Source organism: Trypanosoma theileri (assembly GCF_002087225.1).
Source record: "Trypanosoma theileri isolate Edinburgh chromosome Unknown TM35_Tth_33_V1, whole genome shotgun sequence".
In the NCBI taxonomy this organism is placed as follows: Eukaryota; Euglenozoa; class Kinetoplastea; order Trypanosomatida; family Trypanosomatidae; genus Trypanosoma; species Trypanosoma theileri.
Genome location: NW_021639875.1, coordinates 91,129 through 117,756, shown reverse-complemented (window position 1 = coordinate 117,756; position 26,628 = coordinate 91,129). Strand labels below are relative to the sequence as shown.

Below are 26,628 nucleotides of genomic sequence, written 5' to 3'. Positions count from 1 at the left end.
GAGGGGGAGGGGGTCGGCAGCGAGCCTCTTTTTTTTTTTATTATTTATTCCTGTTTCTTATTTTTTTTTCTTTTGCAGTTTTAATATATCTTTGTATTATGCATTGCGATGTTCGCTTTTTTTTTTTTTATATGCTTTATTTCTTTTTTTTTTTTTTATCGTTTCTTCTTCTTTCCTCTTGCTTTCTATGGCTTCTCATCGTTTCACACATTTAAGCGCGGTAAGCTGTGACGACGACAAGGGCCACAAGCAAGGGAAAAACAAAGATGACGTTGTGTTTTTATTACTATTATTGCGCGGGTATGGTGTCGTTTTACATTTTATTCGGAGGAGTTTTTTTTTGTTTTGTTTTGCATGCTCATCGTTACCTTCTGCTTCTGCTACTGCGAGAATATTCTTTCCAATATCAAACTTTTTCTTGCAGTCACGTGCGATGCAGGTCTTTTTTTTTTCTTCTTCTTTTTCTTTGCTTTGTCATTTTTCACCACTTCCACGGCAATACACATCTCTGACAAAACGAATAAAAGAAATCAAAAAATGACCACCACCAACACCACCACCGCCACAAACAGCAGTAGCAAAACCCCAAAAATAACGAAGTAGTAACAATAGTGTAAAACTTTGGCAGTGACAAATGCAGTTGTAGCGATGAGAAGGTGGTAGAAAAAAAAAAAAGAAATAAAAATCAAAGAAAAAAAAAAATCCGTGACATGTAGGCCGTGATGCAGAATTCACTGCCGCCTGCAAACAAACCCTTTTTTTTTTTCTTTTTTCCTCTCTTTTATTTTTTTTTTTCCCTCGTTGAACAACCAACAGTCACGCCCCAGCAATCCCTACTTTTCGCCTTTAACGCACACACACACACACACATACAAAAAACCTTCACTCTCTCCCCATTTACCGTCGCAACGTTTCCCATTTACTGTCGTCCCGAGGCTGGCGCTGTGGGCCACGATTCCCCCCGCGACCAGCACCATCGCGTGACCAGGCATCACCACCTGCCTTTCGACCGTTGCTTCCACCCTCGCCGTTTGTAGATCCAACGGCTGTGTTAGTGTTATTACTTTCTTCTGCATTCCCTGCGCTTGGGGGTGGTGGCGGCTGTACCATAGGCTCATCACGCCAGTTTGCAAGACCACCGGCTGATACAGGACTCTGACGTTTGTTGTTACGAGGAACACCGCCGCCACGACGGTCCAACTCTCCATCACTGCGGCGGTTCTCGCGCAGATTTGGCTGAAACTCCGGCTGTGCCACAGGGCCTTCATTACGCCAGTTTCCAAAGTCTGGTGGTGGTGTCATTCCTGTTGGTGAGCCATCGGAACCGCGAGTGGCAGTGCCTAACGTGTCTCGTGAGAGTTCCGCCAGGATGTGGAGATCGTTGCGGGAGCCAAATCCAGAGCGACTGCCCATATCACGCTCTCCAGGAGAAGAGTTACCGCCACCTTGTGTAGTGCCAAAAGCGTCACGAGTAAGGTTAAGATGTTGCAATCCACCGGATTGTTGTTGCTGTGGACCACCCGCTGCATTTTGCCGTGAAGGCCCACTATGACCATGTAGTCGCTCCACCTGCTTGGCAGTGGCTAAGTCTACGTAGAGCTTGCGTCCCTTTACCATAGTTTGGTCCATTGTGAGGGCAATAGCGAGTGCCTGTGCTGTTTTAAACTCCACAAACGCAAAACTCTTTCCATCTTGACTAATGAGTCGTGACGTAACGATGACATCCTCATGAAAGTTACGTAGAAACTCTTCTTCTGTTGTTCCATTACGTAAGTTTCCAAAGTGAGCGACGTACGGTGGTTGGAGATCTTCCATGCCTCTTGAGCGATTGACTTGTGCACTTGGCGCATCACGGAAACCGCCGTTCTCTGCGAGTGCATTATTAGCAATGCGACTGAAGTCTCTCTTGGCAAGTTTCTCTTCCACCACCTGTTCCTGTGTCTTCTCCTGAGGAACTTCCACTGCCCAATCTAAGTTATCCTCGGGAATGTACTCATCGTTAAAGTCCATGAGGTTGATGGTCTTCCCTCGTGCACCCTTCTTTTTAGCCGGCATCTTTCCTTCAGTTTTTTTTTTTTCTTGTAGATAAATAAATAGATAAAATATATAGGTTAGCCTATGTATCTGTTTAAGTCAGTAACCTCGTGAGTACTGTTTACTTTAGTTTTCCTTTTCGTCCTTCTTCGTTCGTCCTAGTTTCTCCTTTAAAGAAGGTGTATTGCTTCCGCTGCAGTGGTACGGCAGGATACATTACAATTCAAAGAAAAAAGAGAAAAAAAAAGAGGAGGAGAGGGGAAGTCAAATAAACGCAACAGACGAAGAAATACATTTGTGAATACGAAACGATAAAGACTTCAGAATCATCAGAATAAGAAAGAGAGCAGTAAAAAAAAAAAAAAAACATACAATACTATATAAATACAGATAAAACAGCAGCATTTCCCTCTGATCAGCCCACGGATGCGCTGGGTACATGCGCATAAACGTACACAGAGAGAAAGAAAGAAAGAGAGATCGATAGATAGATAGAAAGAAATAAAAAAGAGAGAGAGAGAGAGGACAAAAGAAGCAGATATGTTTTTTTTTTTTTTCGTTTTCTTTCTTTCCCACCTTTCGTTCTGTAAATAATTTAGTTGAGACGAATCTGTCGTGATGCTGGTGTTGGGGGAGAGTTAAACGATCCTGCGCCACGACGGGGAGTAGAGTTAAGAGACGAACGCCGAGTCACACTTGCCCCACGCGAACGGATACTGTCACCCGAAACAGACATATTGTCATTAGGTTTCAGTAACGCCCTTGCTTCCTCTATACTCCGCTCTAATAGCAACACAAGTGAGTCTTCACCTTCTTTTTGATATACGGTTCGCAGTCGTTCTGCTTCGTAAAGAGATGTCTGCAAGGTACTGCGCCAAGTTTCCATAATTTGTTTTGTTTCTGTCACTGTTTGGCGAAGAGTGTTGCATTCATCATCAATCTCCTGTTGACGCACACGCCGTGTTTCTTTCAATACTTGGTGAGCCTCAACAAGTTTTTCAAAACAAACCCGCGATTCCTTTATCTCTAACCGCATTTGGATTATTTCAAGATCTTCTGCTGGTGGAATAGATCCATCAATTTGATCGTCTCGATCTTGTGAAGTTCGCTGAGGACGAGACACAGTAGCTACATTTTTAATGTTTGTACCACGCCGAAGATGGTGTTGTAATTCATTGCGTCTTTGCAATAGCAACGCCTTCTGCGCTAAAAGCTCACCTTTCTCAATCCGCCAAGCTTCTATTTCCTCTGCATACTTTTCTTCCTCTTCTTCTCTTCGCTTTCTTTCTTCTTCTCCCATAGCTTGACTGTCATTCTTCCTCTTATTGCGCATCTGGTCTCTTTCAAGTATTTCCTTCTGAAGGCGGTCACACTCATCAAGAGCATTAACATAACGGCCCTTGGCCTCACGAAGTCCCTTCTCAGCTATAGCATTCTCCGCAAGAAGTACTTCCGTCTCACGTTGCATATCACGAAAAGCTCGATCTGAATCTTGTAGGTAACGTTTTTGGAAACCCATATTCCCTACATGTGATACTATTTCCATCCACGCGTTCACTTCGTTAAGAATGGATCGTATTGGTGGTTGTAGTACCGGTGGCGGGGGTGTTAGCCCCAAGTATCTGAAGACTGCTGGTTTTAGTGTTGTTGTTGTTGTTCTTGGTTTCTTTGTTGTTTCTGGCACTCTTCCTCCCCGCACTCCATTTCCTTTTGCGACACTCTTCCCGTTCATGCCAGTAGACTGTTTACTCCCAAACTCCAGTTTAGTTGCTGTATTACCAAACCGCGAGGAGGTGGCTGGGTTTGCGGTTGGATGTGGCGTTGGTGGTGGTGGTGGTAACGCTGCTGGTAGAGAATCCATCTCATCATCATCATCGAGATTCGCAACATCACGGATGCCATTAAAATAATTACTAAACGTAGTAGTATTATCACGGGAGACCCCGGTGCTGGTTTGTCCTGCACCTTCCAGCACCCCAAGCTCTATCCTGGGTTCCTTTTTTCCCTCCTCCTGTTCTTCCCTTTTTTCTTCTTGCTGTTGTTGTTGTTGTTGCCCTTCCTGCACCATCAGTGGAGCTTGACTGACATGAGTGGCCGCCATCGACTCCAACACCTCAAAGGCAATACTTGAATTCTCATCAGGTATCGTAGAGGCCCCCTTCTCAATATGAAACACCACAGATGTTGTCGGCGTTGGTGTTTCAGTATGAATAGTCCAAAACAACTCTACGCTTTCAGGGGTTTTAGATGCCGCATCGGGTGCCGATGGCACAAGTGGTGCCGCCCCTTTCACTGTATACTTTCCACTCCGCTGGGTTGCAGAAGCCTCTGGGGTGCCTACCGCACTCGCATGTAGTGGATCTCCTTCACTTCTGCAACTAACGCCGGTGGAGTATCGCACAGACCATCGTTTGGGTGTTCCGCGTGGTGGCCCGCTCGGTGTACGCCCACTACCAGTCAGCGGTGGACCACGTGTTGTGGGAACTGGCGGTGGGTTCGGCAAAACATGATGGATCTCTGGAGTAGACAATGTATGTTTTTCTTCACTATCAAGGCCTTCTTGCCGTGACATGTTTGATACTATGAATAATAACGATGATAATTTATATAGTACTAGTACTACTACTAGTAGTAATAGTAGTATTAGAACTGGTAACGGTACTTGATGCTATCTCTTAATTTCCTTTTTTTTTTCTTTTCGTCTTTTTGTTTGCAATATATATATATATATATATATACTTCGCTCTTTAAATGTTTTTTTTTTTCCCCCTTTCGTTAACGTGGATATGAGTCTATGTCAGGGCAGTGACAGGCAAAGAGCAGCAAACGTGATAAACCGGATACAGGCTCATGTATGCAGAAATAACAAGCGATATAGATAGATACACAGATAGAGTGAGAGAGAGATAGAGAGGGAGAGATATTCAAGAGACATGAACAAAACCAGGAAAAAAAAAGAAGGGAAGAAAGGTAAAAGAAAAAAATGTGGGAAAGAAGAAATGTAAAAAACTACAACAATGAAAAAAAAAAGAAAGAGTACGCCTCTACAAAAAAATGTTGTGCTCTTATTTCCCGTATAATTGGCACACACGAAAACGTACAACAATGACAAAACAGCGGAGGTGGTACTGGGATACAAACACATCTTATCAGACCTCTCTGTTACGGGATTGAGAAGGAATGATAAAATAGTGCGGAATCACACTAAAAACAGATATGAGCGTATCCAACATCACCATCACCCTTTTTTTTTTTTACCTTCACTCATTATCCCTCCTTTCTCTTGGGATTTTGTCATGTTTTTCTTTCTTTTTTTTCCCTTCTTGTTGTTGTGGGGCGAACCAAAAGTACGGTGTACCATCATTAAATATATCTTAAAGGTGCAGGAGACGCAATAATGGCTTATGAAGGGTAGAGGAGATATGAACAGCAGCGGCAACAGCAACAATGGCAGCCATTACCAGGAGAAGCTACACTATCAGTACCACACTGCTGAACATAATCATCCTTGTTTTCTCTTTTTCCTCCTTCTTTTTTTTTTTGTAATTCGTTTCGCCCCCACAAAAACCCACCAGTTCGCAAAAAGACATACATAGAAAAAGGTAATTAAACATACAGATAAAAAAAAAAAAAACAATGACTTTGTTCATATCTGAATAAATAAGTAAAAAAAAAAACATATACATAAACGAAATAAAAATTCTCAAAAAAAAAGCACTAGTACAGCGTTTTCATACCAAAGTAAAATTCACCAAAACAAAGAAATGAAGAAATGAGAGAAGGCATAGCCAAACGTAAAAAGGAAAAAAAAAAATAGCAGTGGTAACAGGAGAAGACAATCAAAGAGAACTCGAAGGAATACCGTTAAAATTGATAGTTAATATTTCACTTTCTTGTAATAGTGATACAATACCCTTACCCTTACTACTTGTATATACATATATATATTTAATATATACATATACACATCTATGTATATATTTTTTTTTTTTGCGTATAACAGAACTATTTGTATATTTTTATTCTTTGAAAGTCTTTGGTTCAATTTTTCTTTGTTCACTTTTATCATTTCTTTTACTCCATGCTACCCCAAGCAATTGTACGAAAAACCACTGCTCCTCCCACTGTTGGAGTGCAGTGGTCCTACATAAGACTTCGGAGGAAAAAATACATCTTTTTTTTCATGTAATCACTTCTTCATTTTTTTTTTTCTAATCTCATTTCTTCTTTACATATCTCTCACTCACATCTTACTTCTTCAGTGATATACACTTCTTCCCATTCAATAGATGTACCTTCGCTAGGGGCAGATCCATGGTGCACATCCTCACTCTGTGTCTGCGTTCTGTTATTTCGTACTGGTGACCGCAATCCATGGGAGATGCCAGGTGTGTCCTTGAGAGGCGAATGACGTCTCGGTTGCGATTGCGATTGCGGCTTGGAGTGATACTGATATGGATAATGGTCACTTTCTGTATCCTCAGGATCTGGTGCACTAGCAGGGGGAATATGATTTTCCTCATTTTCGTCGTGGAAGGAATAAATTCTTTTAACAGCAACCGCATGATAATTCATTGTGATTCCATTCTCATCACCGGAACGAGCGCCATTAGATGCAGAACGTTGCTCGACAGGATGAGAATCAGCGTCAGAGGCTGCGGCAGGAATTGACATACGAGGTGTGTGTGGCCCAAGCGAGCATCCCAAACGGATCACTCGTTGTGGTGGAATAGGAGGATCATTCCTGCGCAATAACCCATTATTCCTCCACTTTTCAAGAATGGCATTACATGCAAGTGCTTGCTGGTGTAATTGTTCTGAATTTCTCCCGCCGCGTCCCGTTGGTGTGTGTGAACGAGCACGTTCACTGGATGCAGCTCTGTCTCCCGCATTGTGTCTTGAGGGACGCCGTGGTGTAGTTGATCCATACGTGCGTGGAGTATGGGATATGGTGGAGTAAAGTGTTGCGTTTCCTGCGCGAGGAGACCGTAATGAAAAATATGTTCCTGGAGGAGGTGGACTTCCTCCACGGGGAGACCGTGAACCTCGCCTTTCAGGTGATATACCTCCCGAAGGACGAGTTGTACGTGGAGTACGAGGAGCTTTAGCCGCATCTGCTTTATTACCAGCATGTTGAGTACGTGGAGTACGAGGAGCTGCAGCTGCATCTGTTTTGTTACCAGCATGTGGAGTACGTGGAGTACGAGGAGCTGCAGCTGCATCTGTTTTGTTACCAGCATGTGGAGTACGTGGAGTACGAGGAGCTTTAGCCGCAGTAGCATTACTCGTTCCACGTGGCGATCCAGCAGTTCGAGGTGTACGAGGAGCTTTAGCCGCATCTGTTTTATTACCAGTACGTGGAGTACGAGGAGCTTTAGCTGCAGTAGCATTACTCGTTCCACGTGGCGATCCAGCAGTTCGAGGTGTAGAGGCTTCCTTTCCTTTATGTGTTGGGGTATTAGCCTTCGGTGACTTTGCGGTATTATCCTGTGCTTTTGGCTTCTCTGTGTGCTCGCTATCTTTCGGCTTTGCTTCTGCTGCTGCTGTTGTTGTTGGAGCTCCTCCTTCTGCTTCGGGTACTGCTGCTGCTGTAGGTGTTCTTGTGGCGGCGCTTGCCTCTTCGTCCCCCTTTTCTTCCACAAGCTCCAAACTTTCCGGGTCTGACACACTCTCACTCTCATGTCCATCCTTAACAACATTATGACTGTTGTTGTTGTTGTTGTTCTTGTTAACACTGTCATCTTTGTGGCCTGCCATGCCGGCGAGTACGGCGCCAAGACCTGTTGGCTGCTGCGGTTTCTCATCATGGATCTGCAAGAGCATTCGCATCCCATCAAATGGATACGTGTCGAGTGCTTGTTGCACAGTCGTCTCTGTAAAAGTTGGTTCATGCACAAGTGCGATCTCCGCCACCATCCGATCGCCGTCCATCTCAAGTGAGACAATGCGGATGGAATTATCGGGAATACGCACCGCCTGCGATGTCTCGTTGAGAAGTGTGCGCTCCACTGTGTCCCGTGCACTGCTGAGCAGCGATGCCCACCCGCTTCCATGAAACGACCGCCGATGCGTCGTTACGGCCACCGCACCGGTTGGAGTTTTTGTGACGGTGGTGCTGGTGGTGTTTGGTGTGGGGCGTGGGAGGGGCTTCGGCGGCGCCGCGGTGGCCGCCTCTGGGGCCTCGGAGCCGAACTCCGAGAAGGTCTCCCCCTCGTCCCGCGGCCCTGTTGCCTTCTTCGCATCCGCGTGGGGGGACGGGTGCTGCTGGAGCTCCTGCGTGGAGGGCCGCCGCGGGGTCTTCACCGGCTCGGTGTGATTTGCCGCATGGCCCTCCGCATCGCGGGCACGCAGGGAGAGACGCCGCGGGGGTGCACTCAACCCGTGGAGAGCAGAACCGGCCGGGGCCGTGGCCGCATGAGGACTATTGCAGACTTCATCAGAAACGTGAGCGTGAGTCTTGGATAACCCGTTATTGTTGTTTGCCGCTTGAGTGTTTAATGCCTCATCAACTAACATTGCTTTGTTTTCCTTTTTTGGTGATTGCTTTTCCTTCGTCTCCTTTGCCATTGTACTCTCTCTTTATTCGGCTAGTCTTTCTTTTTTTTTTTTTTCCTTGTTTTTGTCTTTGTGACTCGACTTGAGTGTCTTTTTTTTTTATTTGGTCTGGAACTTCTCCAAATTCCTGGTTTATATAATTTTCTTGCTTCCTACTACGGTTCTATCATGAAAAAGGGAAAGAAAAGAGTGGGGAAAAAAGAAAAGTCAATCATACAGCAAACATCAAATACATATAGATAAAAAAGGAGAAAGGAGATCATATATATATATATATATTTAACATCAGAGTAAAGAAAAAAAAAGAATGCAAAAAAACCATCGCATAATCCTCCAGTCTCGAATCTTGTATAGAGGATCCCACATACAAAAGGTTACTTTTATTTCACCTTTTCCCTTTCTTTTTTCTTCTTTTCCTCCCTTATTCCTTTTCACAGTTTTTTTTTTCTCTTCAGAGTCTCACCTCCACACCTAATACCTCCGTGAGTTCCTTCTCCAACCGCTCCTTCAGCGAGTGTCCATCACTATCGGCAAGCCACTGCACATCTTCACTATTATTACTACTACTACTATTCTCTGGTAGAATCATATCATAGTGATGAGGGCCGGAAATGGGAGAGGAAAGCCATAATTGCACATTTGGTGCCTGTTTATTTAACACAAATGTACCACGTGAGGTGGTCTCAATGGTGAGCACACCACCAGAGAGATTTACATCATCAATGGCATCAGCAGCAATATCTTCAAGAATGTTATCAATATTTTCAAGAAAGCCATCGGCTGCGGTATTGTACGTGACATCTGTGAAGCCGTCCATACCGAGACGTGAGTGGCCTGCAGTGTTTACACCACACGCGAGTAACCGCGTTGCCGCATAATAACAACTTTGCGTGCGACCATACAAACCAGTTGTGAGTAAACGCCGTGTTATCACTGTTGCTATTGATGATGTTGTTGTAATGGGTAGGAAAGCTGGTACAGTTACTCTTCTTCTTACACGGCGCATCCGTTATGAGTAGCGTATTCACCTTCACAGATATATAAACTGCAGAGATGAAGTCAAGAGAAAAAAGACACAGAATCCTCTTATATATATAACCTTTCTTTCTCAATTAGAACGTATCATTACAAGCAATAATAGGTGAGGATGAAGAGAGAAAGAGGAGAAAGAAGAAAAAAAGTGGATAGAAAAAAAAATGTGTGTAATGTATGTATGTATATGTGATAAGGAAAAAAAAAAAAAAAACAGTTTAACAGCATACATTTATAGTTAAAAATACAGATTATATTAGGATACACACACACACACGCACATACAATGGTACACTTCGGTGCAAGCACCACATCTCAAGAAGCCCAATGTTGTCCATTGACTCCCCAAATGTAAATATACCAATACAATAACAGTACAGAGCCTCCCCCACCACCCACACACAGACACAGACACAGACACAGACGCACAGAGAGTACAAAATCTACATTATATCTAACCAACAAGTACCAGCATCAGCCGAACATATAGGATATACAAAGAACCACGATTAACAATAATAATAATAATAATAATAATAATAATAATAATAATAATAATAATAATAAAAGATCCAGAAAAACGAAAAAAAAGAGACAAAATGAAAAAAAAAAAAAAAACGTTGCAAAGTACAGAATAATAATAATAATAATAATAATAATAATAATAATAATTTATACTCTCAGCCTATATTACCGTGAAACCTGCTATCGTCCAGATCGCTGCAGCAACAACTTCTCCGCCCACAAACCACGGGCCACCGTCGATACATCCGACAAGGCATCCGGTCGGGGCACCGCGCCGCTCTTCGGCACAGGCGCGAGATACGTAATCGTCACTGGACGCTGCGGTGGTGTTCGCCGCAGATAATAAAGTCTATTCGACACATCTTCCTCATCTGCGTGGTAACGACCATACCGCTCTTGTTGTTGTTGTTGTTCCTCCTTCAGTCTTTGCCGCATGGACTCTGTTTGATATGCCCCACTGACGGCGTTTAAAAGACGAGAGGCGGCCACTGCCAACTCCTTCTCCTCACGTTTTGTTGAGGGATTAGGACGAAGGCGATACTCCGTTTGCGGCGATCCATTTCTTCTTTTACTTCTTTGATTGCCGTGTACTATTTGCGCCCGTACACGGCGTTCCACATCTCGATATCGTGTTGACTGTTTCAACGGGTCATCATTCCACATATCAGAAGGTGAGAAGTCTTCTTCTCGATGATTTTCATCATGACGACGACGACGACGACGACTTCGACTGTGAGGACGACGATAGGAGCGCTCCCCTCTTGCAGTATCACTTGAGTGTTCACTGCTACTCTCTTCATCGTGTGAAGAGACGTCGTCCTTGTAACGTCGCATCATTTCCTTTTCCCGTTTTTCCAATTCTTTTCTTTTGGTCTTGCTGTGGCCAGCAGGATGATCAGAGGCACGTGATTTATGTTTAGATCGCTTGAGAGCATCACTTGCGCTCGACCACGCACTAACGGCATCCTTCTTTTTCCCTCCCTTCGTTCTTTTTTTACTTTTCTTTTTGGTGGTACTACTACTGCTGCTATCGCTTTCACTGCTAGTACTACTACTGCTACTGCTACTACTACTGCCACTGTTTTTGCGGTGTTCGGATGATGTCCGTGAGTTCATACTATCATCAAGGAGAAGGTGTGCGTTCTTGCCTTCACGTTTCAGAAAGTGTTCAAGTAATTTCACACGATGTTCTAGCGTAGATTCCTTCTGTGCATATAGTGCCTTCATACTACGCATATGTTCCTCATGACTCTTACGTTGTTGAGCTAGTTTTTGTTCAAGCTCTGCTTGTTGCTTCTTTGACTGCTCAAGAGCCTCCTGAAATCCCGTCGTATCACTTTGTTGAACTCCTCCCTTTCCTGAATTTGTTGTTGGAGGAGCTTGTAATGCGAGTTGTTGAGAATTATGCACAATTTCTTCACGCCACCGCATTGGTGAATCCCAACTGTTGGACGTATCTTCCTTATTAGCCGTTATCCCAATAGCTGACCCAGTGGGTGTATGTGTAGGCTGGAATGTCGCAAAGGGCAATAACAGTGATGACTTATTTTTTTTCTCCGTAGGTGTTGTGAACTGCAGACGGTTTAGAATTTGTTGTTGATACCATTGCATATCACTTGCAAAGTCCTGCATGAGAAAAGACACCGTTTCTCGCAGTAAATGTACTTCACTACGTAATTCTCTCGCAGCTCTGCTAAGACGGTTCACAAGTACTGCACGAAGGGCATCCAGACGTGTGCGTAGTAGCATGAAATTATCTTCCAAATCATCATTATGTGTATCCAGACGATCGTACATTTCTTTTAATGACTCAAGTTGCTGTACAGCTCTAGTGTAGTGTTGTTCCAGTGATTCTACAGCCTTAGATGGGGAACCAAAACCCCGTCCTTGTTCTTCCTTTTCTTTTTCTTGTTGAATATCTGTGGTTTTTATCTTATCCTTAACAAATAATACCCTTCTCTCTGTTGGCATTTTGCCGTGGTTCATCTCATCCTTCAGATTACTGCTGCCCGAAACGGAATTGAGGTCCTTCGGTAACTCCGTAAAACTTTTCGAAGACGGTGAACGATCCATCTACTATAGGTTAAATACAGAAACAGATATGTATTTATAGATAGATAGATAGATATAGATAATCTTTTCTCTTTTACACCTGTAGCCAACAGGGGTTTGTATGTATTGAGTAAACCAGGAAAGACAGTATGTTTCCTGTACAAACCTTTACTAGCGAAATGACCGTAAATGAGAAAATAAAAAGAAAGAAAATAGGAAAAAAAAACACACACACGGAAAAATCACAGCACGAAGAAAAAAAGAGTATAGCCGCAGTTCATTCATCCACAGAAACGAAAACTCCCTTTGGGTATAAATATATTGAGAGGAAGAAGATAAAAAAAGTCGAAACGCAGAAAGAGAAATATCGTCACTTTTCAATTCGTTGTAAACAGCACTTGAACTAAATGCAGAGGGATGATCATAAAAAAAAAAAGAAAAAGGAAAAAAAAAAACTAAAAACAAATAGGTTGGAAGCAAGAAAAGCAATATAAATGATAAAAGTACCTAATACGCCATACTAAGAAGATCCCCATAATCGTCCACCTGCTTGATGGGTGGGACCATTTCAACATTGAGAGGAGATTCACTCTGATCACGCTGCCGCAACTCTCCTACACTATTATCACCAGAAAGTGAATAACACTGACGATGATAATACTCCTCTTCTGTTTCAGTGGTTTGATTATATGAAAGTTGTATACTATTTTCGTACAGCCTCTCCATAGTTTCCCGAAACTGTTCAAGTGTTAGTCCATTTTCTGTTTGCTGCAATTGCTCCTGTCGTGGACTCCGCAGCGACAACCCACGTTTACACAAGTTCCGTACCTCAACAGGCAAAGAAGACGGGATACCACACCCAAGCGGTATGGTCACTCGCACTAAAGGAACATCATCATCATCACTATCATCATCATCACTATCATTATCGAACAAATTTGATGTTTGCAACTCTGGATTGGCAAAAACACACATAGCAAGTTCTTCTTGTCGCCCAAATGATCGGTACGGCGGCTCATTACTGATAAGAGCAATAAAAAGTTGTGTAAGAGCATAACAGACTGGACTTGCGGCGTGTGGATGGGGTTTCCAGCGACTGAATGGTCCATATTCCACATATAGTGGAGGAGCATACATGACCGCAAATGAACCGGGTGACGGTAATTGAATACAACTCTCACCGCCAATGGAATTTGTGGGAACTGTAGGGGATTCATTGTTTGACGGCCATTCCCATACTTCTTCCCGGCCAACATCCACCTCTTCTCTTTCTTCTTGTTGTTCTTGTTCTTGCTGTTCTCTCCATTCCCTCTGAGTTAATAACGGAGAGACAAGAATATGTGATGGTGATACCTCCATCCACGCTGCGGACGTCTCAGCTGGGACTTGTGGTTCATCCATGAGAATATAATGAAGTGCGTCTGCAACTTGCAGTGTTATTTCCATTGCCTCCGCTATTGTAAAGCGACGCCGTTGTGTAAAGAGAAGATCATGCAGAGATCGATACGTCACATCCGCATCCTCAATACCCTTCATAGGGCGAAGGGTATACAATGGTCTATACATATTGGGAGTTCCATTATTATTATTATTATTATTATTATTATTATTATTATTATTATTATTATTATTGTCGTTGTTGGTATTTCTTTTGGTTATGGACTCCGCCACGAGATGTGTAACGTCTTCCATAATAATCCCAAGTGCTAGTGTGGGTGTTATTTCACCTTTACCATCTTCAGACAACTTCTCCTCGGAGGATTGCATCTTCTCTGTAAAGGCACCAATAAAAGGAACCACATTTGGATGACACCATCGTGAACGGCAGACCATATCCTGTACAAAACTCATAACTGTGTTTGGAGAAATCACATCGACAAACTTTCCATCTAATTGCCGCAATACTACAGACATTCCTCTGTAACTATATCCCCGCTCTGTGGAAAACACATTATGTGCGTTTAGAAACCCTGGAGTAAAACTATCCATTGTAGTATCTTTCTTCTGTACATCACCTTCAGAAGAAGAAAAAGATGATGATGATGATGGTGGTGGGGTGAGTATCTCAAATGGCACTTTCCATTCACTTAAGTTATGACGCCGGAAAGCGTTAATAATTTCTTCCTTCGTAAGAACTACATCATTTACAAGTGAACCCTCACGTTGTTGTTCTTGTTGTTGTTGTATTAGTGTGGCAATGGGACCATCTCTTAACTCCTCTGTTCCCATGATCTCTAGAAAGAGTTTTGCACACTGCACTTCATCCTGTTTGACAGCCGTTTGTTTCTCTGCTGCCCACTTCTCTGTGGAGTGCATATGCCACACCTGCGGAATACGCTGAAGTACACCATCGAAGAGTGCACTACAAGTGAAATGATGTCGTAATAACTTCTGCCAATAGTCATCGCAGTGCATACATTGTAGGAGGAAATCCGCGGCGAGAAAGACTGTCATGATCTGCGGTGTTGGTGTTGGGTCCGGTAGTCGTGATAGCATAACCGCAACAAACTGCAGCCGTCGGAGAAGCAGAGCACATTGGGCTTGATTGATGCGTGCAACTGCGGCTGCTGCGCGGATGGATTGTAATAATGACTCAAGTTGAGTTAAATTATAAGGGGAACACTTATCCATCACCTGTTGGCTCATGTATATATATGTATATATATATATATAGTCTTCTATATACCGTGTATTCTTGTTTATTTCTTGAGGTCTCCTCTTTTTTACCTCCTTTTGTTTTTGTTTTTTTGTTTGGAATAAAGATATCAGAAAGGTGCCACAAAATAAAAATCAAAATAAAAATAAAGAAGAATAAAAAGAAGAAATAAATGATCACCAACCATAAACCCAAATTCCCCCACAAAACATCTCAACATTTGCAAAGTTTCCGTTGATGTTTCTCTTTCTTTTTTCTTCTTCTTTTCTTCTCATTCCTCACTTTTACTCTTTCAAAAATATGCAATCATATATAAATATGTGTCTCTGTATGTATTTCTACACAAGAACAGTAGGAGCAATATGCAGTAATACTTCAGTTTACATTCGAAATGGTGGACAGGCAATGAAACTCACAGCGGGTGATAGACGATAAAAGACACCATCAACATGAACAACATTCTTTTCATCATTACTACTCACATCACTAGGAGCAACAACACGACTGCGATTTGGCAACACCTTTTCTTGTTGTTGTTGTTGTTGAGATTCTTTTGTATGTAAAAGAAGGTCCTGTGTAATGTGTCGAGCGTATTCGCGATCAGATGGCTCAGATTGCCTCTTGTTTAGCATCATCAGCATATGTTCAATGGTGGAATCCCATTCTACTGAAGAGGTGTGTCTACTAGGGGTTTTAGTAGGGGATTCTTTTCGAGTCATAACTCTTTCTTCATGACTGGTCTTCATACTCATCACTTTAGTGGGTTTCGGTGGTATAAATCTCTGTTCAGCTTCCTGCAGGTTTGGTGTGGGGTTTGCGGGATAAACGTTAAGAGTCTCTGGTATGCGTGGTGATGGTGATGTTGTTAAGAAATGCGGGTCTCCATATGAGGGCCTATGCACAGCGGGTGTTGTTAAACCTGAACTGAAAGCATTATCCATAATACTACTAGTATTATTGTTAATGGTAATATTAGTATTCGTAGTATTGACAACGGCACGAGGTGAACGGGGTGGAAGCGGTGAAATATCTGGTTTCGCTACCTTGTTAATATCATTCCCATTGTTATTATCATTGTTGTCATGATTCTTCTTATTCTTTTTCTCTTCTTCCCTCCTCATGTAGTTTACTTCCAGTAGAGAGTTGGAGGCTTCTGAAGTGGCGAGTGGACAGTTCGGTGGTGTTGACGGTGATAATGGGAGACTTCTACTCTTACGAATCACACGCGGAAACACACATCCTTCTAATAATAATGAAGAAAAGTGCGGTGAAACAAGAGCCGTACCATCGGCAGCAAACAAAACCGACTGGGACTCTGTAGGAAAATGAATAGGTGAATATAATAATAGTTTCTGTTCTTCTTTTTCTTTTTCTTGTTGTTCCTCTTGCTGTTGTTTTTGTTTTTGTCGTTCTTTAATAGCGGCAGTACTCCATCGTGCGGTGGGGTCGTTGTGTAGATTGTAGCGCATTGGTGGTGGTCTCCCACAGGCGAGTTGATGCCGCAGCAACAAGTGAGCAATGAGACTGTGTGGATTGCGTACTTCTGTCCACATATCACTATACCGGAGGAGCGGCAAGGCGGGATAATGACAAACACCGAATGTATTTAACTGTGGGAGTTGCACAAGTGTGAAGTCGTGATAAAAGCCCACAAATTGTGCACCCTTTGTGTGGGTGGCAGAGAGAATACCTAAAAGCACACGCAGTACCGCCAATGGAGATTCATTCTCTGGTACAATACGGAATAACACATCTTGTTGTTGCTCTTGATAGATTGGAGATAATAACGGTAAAGAGGAGGAAGTAGAAGAGGATGTACGTTGTAGTGGTGTTTCCTCCACGGGATGTGTAGATGCCATCACTCGAAGCCACATCCAAGCATCGAAGATAATTCCCACCTTATCTATATCGACAAGAGAGACATAACGTAATAGGGTAGCGTTTGTATTATATATATATAATCCCGTCCATGTTAGTAATACAATGGCCTTTATGGTAGTCCAATGCATTTGTAGTTCCCCATCTTCTCTCACAGAACAGAGATCTTTCTTATCATAATATGAAGACTCTGTTTGTTCATCTACATAACTCCTTAACGTACCTTCACCATGTATACTACTAGTTCTACTAATACTACTAGCAACAGCAGGAGGAATAGCTGCACCACCACTACTACTACTATTAATACTATTATTATTATTACTATGATTACTACTACTTGTACTCTTCTTGTTCTTATGGGCAGAATAGTTTCCATCTGCCTTTTCACTGTTGTTCACTGGTATAGCAATAGCGAGTTCCACCTCCGCTGCAAAGTAAACACGTGCGATTCCCTCTTCCTGTTCTAATAACATTTGAAATAAATCATGACGACAGTTTGGAAGCCACTTGTAATCTGCCAACACTGCGGAGGTTCTGTTATCAACGGGATCCGGCCATCGTGAAGGTATTTCCATTATGCACTCGCTTCTGTAACTATGAAGTGAAGTGAGAGGAGAGAGAGAGAGAGAGAAAAAGAGTGAGATTGTATTATAAACGCCAATATTACAACGACAACAATAAAAACAATAATAACAAAAAAGAAGAATAATAGCGGTACAAGTATTAGTAGTCATATTAATAATAGTAATATTAGTAGCAACAGAAAGTACTAATTGGTTTGGCCCCAGCATCAGGGAAAAACAAGAACAATAAATAGGTACAGCCTTACGGCACATATTCAACTGTATATCTGTGAATCCAACATCCTTTGAACTTACACCCACACCTGTTTCCATCAGAGAAACAATAAGAATAATAATAATAATAAAAACAGGTACCACAAGTTCAGGAACATCTTTCGTTAATAAAAGTCCTCCTCTCCAAACTCAGTATATTTCTCTGTACTAGTAGTAGTACTAGTAGCTGTTCCGCCAATACTGCTACTCTGGTTCTTATTAACATTATCATCATTATTAGTATTACTATTAAGATCATCCCCAAATCCAACATCAACAACACTACCACTACCAAGACTATAACCACCAGTATTAATATTCTCATTTACGTTTGTTTGATTTGTGCTACTCTTGTTCTTGTTTTTCTCTGCTACAAGTCGACTCCGCAGCTCGGCTTCTCCGGCCTGTATGTAATGCACTGCAGCTGCAATATCACGATCACCCATACCTGCATCGGAGGCTGCTGCTAATGAACGCAGTGCGGCATCCAACACCGGAAACGGTTCATCCTCTTCTTCTCCTTTTCCTCCTCTTGTTACTATTCGACTTTGCTTTAAAAGCGAGGCATCAAGAAGGGAGAGATCCTGCAGCAGCTTATCTACACTGGCGGTGGATGTTGGTGGGAGTTTGTCTGGATTGCGGATGAGATCCTGCAGGAGTGGGGCATTGCGGCGCAGCATCGTACTTCCCCCCCACGAGGCGTCCAACACCTGCACGAGTTTCTTCTGATCCTCCACGCCGAGGCGGTGGGCCATCGTGAGGGCCTCCGCGGCAGCGGCGTTGTGGGCGGCGACGAGGGCCTGCGTGATCATTTTAGTCGCGGAGCCGCTGCCGCTCTCGCCCATGTGAATCACATGGTCGGCGTACATGTGAAAGATGGGAAGTAATCGCTGAAACGACTCCGCGTGGCCGCCGACCATCAACAGCAGTTGGGCATTAAAACACGCACGCGGACTGCCACTCATCGGGGCATCTAAAAAGTACGCCCCACGCCGCTCCGCCTCATGCGCACACTCCCGCGAGGTCTCCGCATCTACAGTGGTGTGATCCACAATGATTTGACCCTTGCGGGCATTGCGCACGAGAGCCTCGTTGTGTTCAAGCAGCACATGTCGGGCGGCGCCAACATCGGCGAGTGTCAACAAGAGCACATCACACCATTTCGTCATGGTGGCGTAGCGGTCGTGTATGCGCATCGCACAGGCGGCACCGTCAACGGCGAGATCATCACACACACGGCGGGCCTTCTGCAGAGTGCGGCTGTGTAGTTGTAAATAAACAGCACCGCGGGATTTAAATCCAATATTGCGGGCAATGGGAACACCCATGTTACCCATTCCCACAACACCAACGTTGAGGGAGCGTTTCGCCACGGACATATATATATATCTATTTATTTATATATAAATGGGTGTATGTGTTTATGTGTGCTTGTATATAATATATAGAGGGAAAGAGAAAATGAGAAAATGAGAGGGAATAATTAAAAAAAAAAGAAAATTTAGGGTCATTAGTTAAGGCAGTGAAAACAATAAGGAACAACAGAGATAGATAGAAAGAAAGAAAGAGCGAAAATGGTGGTGATCATTGTGAGCGAATATCAGCAAGACGCAATAAGACACAAAAAAAAGTATTTTCTCACGCAGTAACCACATGAAGTTATACATGTGCAAGAAAGAGAAAAGGGAAATGAATACAACAACAACAAAAAAAAGACACGCACAAAGAGATAATAACAAGTCATCCAAAACTCTGCAAAAATCAGAGTTTCTCATTTTTTTGTTGTCTTTCTTTTTAGATATTCCCCCCTCTTCCTTTTTTCTGTTTTTCATTTTCTACTTTTTTCCCTTTTCTTCTTTTGCTTTCTTCGCCAGATCTGAGTTTTCTTCATTTCTCTTGTTACACTTAGGCGATTGCAGCTCTCATGCCAGTGAAGGGAAGAAGATCATCATCATCACTAGCAGTTCCTCCTTTTCTCTTTCGTTTTTTCTTTTTTTCTTTCATTTTTTCTTCTTCTTCTCTCCACAAACACAACTATATATATATATATATATATATATATATATATATATAAATCTGTGTTTGGATGTACTGTTGACTAGACTATGCGCCTAATATAACGTTGTTGATGGGAATGAAAATAACCTTCACGAAGAAGCCGAGGAATCCCATCACGACAAATCCCACAAGTGTTGCCATTCCAGATGTGGTGAATTCACTGTAGTTTGGCTTCTGGCACTTGCGCACCAACATACGGCTGTTGCGGATAAACGCCATAATGGGGTATATCACAGTCTCATCAAGGAAGTCCATTTTTTTTTTTCTTTTTTTGGTTTCTCGTGTGTATATATATACAGAAATAGTTTATTTCGTTTTTTTTGTTTTTCTTTTTACCTTTGTAAGGGTGAAGAGCGTACCTTTACAGCTAAGTGTAGCACTATGGGTTTCTTAACAAAAATAAAAAAAAAATGAAAACAAAAATAAAAAAAATAATTTATTCATACATAATAATAACAATGAGGGGAATACATTACTAGAGAGAACTCTTCCACATATACACACACACATACACTCCAATGTGTTAGATACATTTGTAGGTATGTTATACACATACACACAAACAGAATAAGAGAGAATATGATGAAGAGGAAGAGTGGGGAGGAGGAGGAGGAGGGAAAACAAAAAGAAAGAAAGAAAGAAAAAGAGAATTCCAAGAATACACGGCAAACATATCTCTTTCCAGAAACAGATACTTATTCTTCTTTGATTTTAGTCTTCTTCCCTTTATTATTATTATTATTTTTGGATCTCTTCATTTCTCAGGCTTCTTCTTCTCCAGTCAAACTTCATTTTTTTTTTTTTTTTGATTTACCGCCAGTAGTTCAAACAATCCAATGAAGACATTTTACACCGACAAACAAAAAGAAATGAACTCCTCGTCCAAAATCTATGTTATCTATGCTGCTGCAACATCACACAGTATACCAAACGCAGGCAGAGTTAATAAGGCAAAACATTACTTGGTTCAGCTTTTATTTTCTCTCTATTATCTTTTTCCTTTTTTTTTCTTTTCCTCTCATCCAATACATATGTTTCTCCTTCTGCTGCTAATTCTCGTGAACAGCATCGCAGAAACAAATCTATGGGGCCATATAATAACCCTTTTCCACACCCGAATGCAGCCACAATTAAAACACCACCACCACCACCACCAATAATATTAATAATAATAATAGGAAAAGAAAGCACGGCATTGCCTTCTCTTTTTTTAATTTCTCTCTTAATTTTCTTTATCTTTCTTATTTCCCATCTGTACACCTCATCTCTCTTTCGTATGTTATTTCCTCACCCTCTCTCTCTCTCTTTCTCTCTCTCTTCATCTCTATATAATATGATGATCATCCGCAACTCCCAGAGTCTAGGTTGACCCTTTTGAAGTGTCCTCACATCACCTCTTTTGGTTGTTGTTTCTTTTTTTTTTTTCGTCTTCTTTTGTTTCACTTTATTGTCTCTCTCTCTCCTTCCGTTTTTTTCTTTATCTTTTCCAATCGGTATTTCATGTATTCCTTTTTAAAAAATGTAAATAAACAAATCAAATCTGACACACCCACTTCCACTGTTATACCTCTCCCTCATATAGGTATTATCGTTATTTCTACGGTAATGATATAGTTCGTGGTGTGCTGTTTAACAACAAAGGTCTATTTCTCTTACTGTGCGGTTGGCATCAAATCACCGGCGTAGAATCCCTCTTGTGCATCTAATGCAGGATTCTCATCCTGCTGCAGCAGCGGTTCCACCTTCGCATCGTGATTGGGCAGACAGAAAAAGACAACACTGCAGCGACTGCTGCCATCCTTCACACTTCGCACACGATGCGGTGTTGCCTCCAGCAGACCACCTGTCCATTTCTCAAGAAATATACCAGCGTTAACCAGTAGCGCATCATTAAGTACAGGCACCGTAATGTACTTTTCCTCCTCATCATCCCATACTTCTAAACCACCAAGGGCATCCTGTGCGAGTAGTGTAACAGTACTGAGATCCTTGTGTGTATCAAGGCGAACCATCTCATCACTGTTATTATTATTAGTATTATTATTATTATTGCCGTTGTTATTATTATTGCTGTTGATGTGTGGTTGGGCGAGTGGTCCTTTACGTCGAATCACCTTTGCGCCTGCCCGCACCTCCACGCCTTGTGTGCGTCCGCCCCGCACGACGTGTCCGAGTGGCGGATAATATTTTGCCTGCAGATCACAATCGCAGCGGTCGTGAAATGGTGTGAAGAAGTCCATATCGTAATCGCTGTTTGGATCGGCGCCCCCCTGCGGTGTGGTTGGCCGCACGCCGAGCCCACAACTGATATGCCGCAGCACATCCAGCGAGACGGCGGCGCAGAGATCATAATAGGCGAGCAGCATCTCGCGATAGTCCGCCATGAACGTGTCGCTCCCCCGCCCGCCGCCTGCGCACGGGTGCTCGAGCAGCACCTCCCACGGCGTCGGCCGCGCAATCAGCGGCGTGTACTCCGCCGGGGCCCAGCCGCTCAGCCGGTAGTACGGCTCCCGCAGCTCCGCCGGGTTGGGCACCTCGCGGCCGACGGAGAAGCACTCAATCGCATCGTCCACCCCACTCGCCCCAACGTAGCGGTAGTACCCGCGGAAACCAGACGGCGTCGTGAGTTTCTCCAACTCGTGCGGAGTCATGGGAAGAATATCCGTTCGCGGGGCGGGGCGCTTCCCACCAGCGGGACTCGGCGTCGCCACCGCAGGGGGGAGATCAAGAATGTAACGCTCAAAGAACTGACGACTATCGCGATGAAGTTGATCCAATATCTCTTTTTGAATAAATGGATGCTGCACATAACAGTAACCATGTACTTGTAGGGCCTCTAATAACGCATTACTAGCCGTTTCCGTTACATTTTCCGCACCGCGGCCTATTTTCACAAGAGTAGAAAAACGACAAAAGGTACGACGCATTTTTTTTTTTTTTCCTTTTCAATTTTAATGAACTTTTGTCTTGTCTTTGAAGTTTCGCTTTTTTTTTTTTTGTTTTTACCTTGTTCACGTTTAAACGTATAAACACGTTTCTTTTTCTTCTTTTTCTTTATGATAGATGGGAGGGAGGAGGACTGCCGTTATTGATTCCCTCTCCTCAGTTTATTTGTTCACGCTTTCCTTCGCTAACTCGATTTTCCTTTCGTTATTTCTCTATATTATCACACGTACTTTCTCAACTTGATCTACACTGTTCGTGTGGTCTCTTTCGTTCTCTTTCTATATATATGTATGAATCACTATATCTATATAGATAACTCTATGAGTTTAATGTAAATCAACACACAAAAGAGGTTGGGAAAGAAAGAGGAAAAAAAAGGGGGGAGGGGGAAAAGATCACCTGTAGAGAATAGTATATATATCATAACGAGAAATAACAAACATATCTTTTCACGTGTGAGAATCACACCATCATACCAGTAACAGAAATCTGTTAACAAGAATTCAAAATGATGCATCAAAGAAATGTAAAACAAAGAAAAAAGAACTGTCAAATAAACCACTACAACATGTTCCTCTATTTACATATATTTTGATTGCAATACAACAAGAGAAAAATGAAATAAAATGATGTGTCTGTCTGTCTCTCTGCCTGTCTGTCTAAAAAGAGATACGGCAGAAAGGAACAGTAAAGGGAGAAAAAAAGAAATATGCATAGATATAGCAAAGAATGAAAAAAAAAAACAAAAAGAGAAAAAAAAAGTCTCAGCAACACTGCTAAAAGGCCTCTCTCTCTCTCTCTCTTTTACTCTACAATTCCACATATAAAGAAAACAAAACAGAAAAAAAAAAAAACACACACACACATATATATCACATTACATATTAACTACAGGACTATCAAGTAAACGAGCATGAAACTCCTCCAGGTCCCGCTCTACCGCCTCCATAATAGTCTCTTGCTGCAGCAGCAACTCATCATAGTCCACAACCGACTCGTAAAATGCACGCTGGCACCGCGGTGAAAGTGGCAGTGACTCCTCGCGTTGTTCATATCTGCGCAACAACTCCGCGCCGTCCTCTCCGCCGATTGCATTCGCGAGATCCACCAGCAGTGCCTGCCAGCGGCGGGAGTAATAGCGGTAATTGTGATAAGCCTCCACAATGCGTTCATCCAAGAGTTGACTGGGCACCACTCGGGGCGCATCCACCGGCTCCGCCGCATCCCAATACGCCCGTCCAGCCAACGCATCACACTCCCGCACATCACCGTTGGGAAGGGAAACAACTGTAAATCGCGGTGGTGGTTCCACATCATTATTATCAACTGCCATTTGTTCTTGTTGTTCGCCTTGTATTTGCCATGATGTTTTCCTGCAAACACTATTCTCTAATTGTGTGTGCAGTGAGACGAGGGTTCCACCCACTTCGTCGTCGTGGCGGCTTGGATCTTTGGATTCATTAAGTGAGTGTGTGGGAATATCCATACGTCCCTTGTGATCTCTCGCAACAATAACATTCTCACCGGTAAAACAGTTTTTCAAGTGATCGGGAAGTACGACTGGTGGTTTCTTAAAGTGCTTTGCAAGCTCAGCAGTATAGCGTTCAAATTCTTTTTTAGCCTTTTGCAATTCATCATCTCGACTCATAAGCAATTTCTTATAAAAGTCAGGGGATGCTCTGTTAAGGGGTACATCGGCAACTGTAACCATAGCGGCAATGGAATTTGTGGATGTTGATGAGAGATCTGAATGGGCGGGTATTACTTCTGGTTGTTGAGGCTCTGGTTCCACTTCTGCCTCACAGAAAGAGTAACGATCTCGTATGAAATGTAGAGAAGGTTGTTGTAAACCAAGTTGATGATCTCCCTCTTTGCGAAAACTAACCATACGTGGATCAAGGGATTGTTTCAACTGATCTAATTGCTTTTCAGCTTCTTCAACGCATCGATCAAAGTGTGTGCCAGCCTGCAGTAGTTCTTCACCACGTTGAAATAATATCTGTCTATAATACTCGGATGAACCTTCAGACTCCAATCCAGATTCCGGCTTTGTTTCTTCTTTTGCTTTTTCTTCTCGTTGTTGCTCTTGTTGTAAATTCTTTTCCAAAGGGCATGGTAGTCGTTTCAGTGGTTTATCTGTAGAGACATGAAATGCCAATTCTACATCCTTCAGATAATGCTCTTCTGAGGATTGGAGGTCCATCTCGTCTCCTCCCACTTCTACATTGTTGTTATTCTTGTTATTATTATTATTATTGTTGCTGCTACCATCATCACTCTCTGTCAATACATTACCCTCTTCCACAGTGACATCTACACCCATGCAACCAGAACTCATATTGAATAGCCCGGGTGAACGGCGAAACGTTTACAACGGCCAAACCTCTTTTGAGCGTGACTTTACAAAGTAAGAAAATGACAAGAAAAAGAGAAAAAGAAAGAAAAAGTATATTAACAAAATAAAAAAGATACTGATAAAAAAAAATGGATTAAAAGATCAGAAAAAACAAAGATCAATCAAAACGAAAAAAAAAAAAACTGCACAATAGTGCAAGGGTATAGGCATCTCTCTCACGTTTTTTTTTTTTTTTTACTTCTTCGTGTGAATATATGCGTTTGTGAATAAACAAGATGTAATACTCTTCGTTAAGTAGAAAAGCAGAAAGAAATTATTCCATGATTTCCTTTTCTATATATTCTACTCCCATACGTTCTTGTTGGCACAACTATAATGTTGCGCTGATGCTATATTTCAAGACCTATACACCCATGTACACAAATATTCTCTCATTCCGCCTCTTCCACTCTGCAATTAAGCGTACAGCAAAATTCTAATGTGTTATCTGTACAGCTCTTCCTTTTCTCAATGTGTAGCGCATTCAACCTTCCCACATTCCTTCTTTTTTTTTTTTTTCTTTTCGTCTTCTCACCAACGCCGCATCACATACGTGTTCCAGTACTCCTTTGCCATCTGTGTGTAGTTTATCTTCGCCATCTCGAGGAATCCCATCTTATGTAAATTAAGTCGTGGTTTTGCCTCAGGAAACCGTCGCTTTGCCCCATCCGCGGCTAGAAAACGAAACATAGCCAAACTCCTTTCACAACTTTGTACAGCTACCGCAATTTGCTCTGGATCACGTAATTCGGCTCCTTCTCGGAATTTCTGTCGAATTATAATAACGAATCGCTCATTCATTTGCGCGTGTTCATTTAGCTCACAAAGCGCCGATGGAGGACAAAGGACTGCTAACTTCAACCACTGCCGGTATGAACGGCAAACACGGAACTGATGGGGAATACCAGGGAGATCTGTACCTGCGCGCTTAATCACATCTGAGGATACAGGGGCCACAAGCGCCGTGCTTCTCAAATTGCTACGAGACACACAACTCCTTCGCATCATCGCTAGTGAAGATTGGCTCGTTTTAATCATTTCAAATCCACGCTCCTTTGTTGTTGCTTGTTTTTTCTATTTCCTTTCTATTTTCTTTTTTTCTTTCTTCTGAGTGGTTATCAGAGTTGCTTGCTTGCTTGTGTGTGTGTGGGTGTGTCTCTGTATGTACGTGCAGTCTCCTTATACACTCTCCATCATAACAGACACAGCCACGGCAATAGTAATAGGGTACAAGAAAAAAAAAAAGAAAAAAAAAAGAACAAAGGAAAGAGAGGCCCATAAACAATAAAAAAGATAGTAATGCAGAGGAGGACATCTTGTAAATGCAATGAAAACAAATCACCTTAAAACAAAAGGACAACAAGTTTTCTTTAGTTGTAGTTGTAGTAGCAGTAGCAACATTTATGGTGATGGTGGTAATGGTTATGTTACACCACGAGAGATCTTTTACATTGATCACCACAATACATTTTTCTTTCTTCCATTCTTTTAAACATTTGTTTCCTATCTCTAATGAAACATCAAGTTTTTCTTTTTTTTCTTTCTTCTTTAAATACATAGGACCTAATTCGTTTTTTTCTCTTCTTTTTTCTTCCTCTTCACTTCCTCATAACCTCAACCTCAATCAATCTCTTTCTCTCTCTCTCTCTTTTTTTTTT

The 26,628-nt window shown here is 42.4% G+C and overlaps 11 protein-coding genes across 11 annotated transcripts; all 11 read right to left on the bottom strand.

Moving 5' to 3' along the window:
- Nucleotides 1–897: 897 nt before the first annotated feature.
- TM35_000331520 (uncharacterized protein) lies at nucleotides 898–2,055 on the bottom strand (the record flags this gene model as incomplete). The annotated part of the gene is made up of 1 exon (XM_029028908.1): nucleotides 898–2,055. The coding sequence occupies one exon, from the start codon at nucleotides 2,053–2,055 to the stop codon at nucleotides 898–900; it is 1,158 nt and encodes a 385-aa protein (XP_028879761.1).
- A 574-nt stretch (nucleotides 2,056–2,629) lies between these two features.
- Nucleotides 2,630–4,606, bottom strand: TM35_000331510 (uncharacterized protein; the record flags this gene model as incomplete). Its single annotated transcript, XM_029028907.1, has 1 exon — nucleotides 2,630–4,606. One exon carries the CDS (start codon nucleotides 4,604–4,606, stop codon nucleotides 2,630–2,632), a length of 1,977 nt encoding a protein of 658 aa, XP_028879760.1.
- A 1,667-nt stretch (nucleotides 4,607–6,273) lies between these two features.
- On the bottom strand, nucleotides 6,274–8,550 carry TM35_000331500 (uncharacterized protein; the record flags this gene model as incomplete). The annotated part of the gene is made up of 1 exon (XM_029028906.1): nucleotides 6,274–8,550. One exon carries the CDS (start codon nucleotides 8,548–8,550, stop codon nucleotides 6,274–6,276), a length of 2,277 nt encoding a protein of 758 aa, XP_028879759.1.
- A 490-nt stretch (nucleotides 8,551–9,040) lies between these two features.
- TM35_000331490 (frataxin-like, mitochondrial precursor) lies at nucleotides 9,041–9,595 on the bottom strand (the record flags this gene model as incomplete). Its single annotated transcript, XM_029028905.1, has 1 exon — nucleotides 9,041–9,595. One exon carries the CDS (start codon nucleotides 9,593–9,595, stop codon nucleotides 9,041–9,043), a length of 555 nt encoding a protein of 184 aa, XP_028879758.1.
- A 731-nt stretch (nucleotides 9,596–10,326) lies between these two features.
- On the bottom strand, nucleotides 10,327–12,219 carry TM35_000331480 (uncharacterized protein; the record flags this gene model as incomplete). Its single annotated transcript, XM_029028904.1, has 1 exon — nucleotides 10,327–12,219. The coding sequence occupies one exon, from the start codon at nucleotides 12,217–12,219 to the stop codon at nucleotides 10,327–10,329; it is 1,893 nt and encodes a 630-aa protein (XP_028879757.1).
- A 486-nt stretch (nucleotides 12,220–12,705) lies between these two features.
- TM35_000331470 (uncharacterized protein) lies at nucleotides 12,706–14,844 on the bottom strand (the record flags this gene model as incomplete). Its single annotated transcript, XM_029028903.1, has 1 exon — nucleotides 12,706–14,844. The coding sequence occupies one exon, from the start codon at nucleotides 14,842–14,844 to the stop codon at nucleotides 12,706–12,708; it is 2,139 nt and encodes a 712-aa protein (XP_028879756.1).
- A 390-nt stretch (nucleotides 14,845–15,234) lies between these two features.
- TM35_000331460 (uncharacterized protein) lies at nucleotides 15,235–17,631 on the bottom strand (the record flags this gene model as incomplete). The annotated part of the gene is made up of 1 exon (XM_029028902.1): nucleotides 15,235–17,631. The coding sequence occupies one exon, from the start codon at nucleotides 17,629–17,631 to the stop codon at nucleotides 15,235–15,237; it is 2,397 nt and encodes a 798-aa protein (XP_028879755.1).
- Nucleotides 17,632–17,696: 65 nt separating this feature from the next.
- On the bottom strand, nucleotides 17,697–18,950 carry TM35_000331450 (dehydrogenase-like protein; the record flags this gene model as incomplete). The annotated part of the gene is made up of 1 exon (XM_029028901.1): nucleotides 17,697–18,950. The coding sequence occupies one exon, from the start codon at nucleotides 18,948–18,950 to the stop codon at nucleotides 17,697–17,699; it is 1,254 nt and encodes a 417-aa protein (XP_028879754.1).
- A 2,331-nt stretch (nucleotides 18,951–21,281) lies between these two features.
- On the bottom strand, nucleotides 21,282–22,556 carry TM35_000331440 (2OG-Fe(II) oxygenase; the record flags this gene model as incomplete). Its single annotated transcript, XM_029028900.1, has 1 exon — nucleotides 21,282–22,556. One exon carries the CDS (start codon nucleotides 22,554–22,556, stop codon nucleotides 21,282–21,284), a length of 1,275 nt encoding a protein of 424 aa, XP_028879753.1.
- Nucleotides 22,557–23,452: 896 nt separating this feature from the next.
- TM35_000331430 (uncharacterized protein) lies at nucleotides 23,453–24,913 on the bottom strand (the record flags this gene model as incomplete). Its single annotated transcript, XM_029028899.1, has 1 exon — nucleotides 23,453–24,913. The coding sequence occupies one exon, from the start codon at nucleotides 24,911–24,913 to the stop codon at nucleotides 23,453–23,455; it is 1,461 nt and encodes a 486-aa protein (XP_028879752.1).
- A 588-nt stretch (nucleotides 24,914–25,501) lies between these two features.
- TM35_000331420 (uncharacterized protein) lies at nucleotides 25,502–26,008 on the bottom strand (the record flags this gene model as incomplete). The annotated part of the gene is made up of 1 exon (XM_029028898.1): nucleotides 25,502–26,008. The coding sequence occupies one exon, from the start codon at nucleotides 26,006–26,008 to the stop codon at nucleotides 25,502–25,504; it is 507 nt and encodes a 168-aa protein (XP_028879751.1).
- Nucleotides 26,009–26,628: the final 620 nt, after the last annotated feature.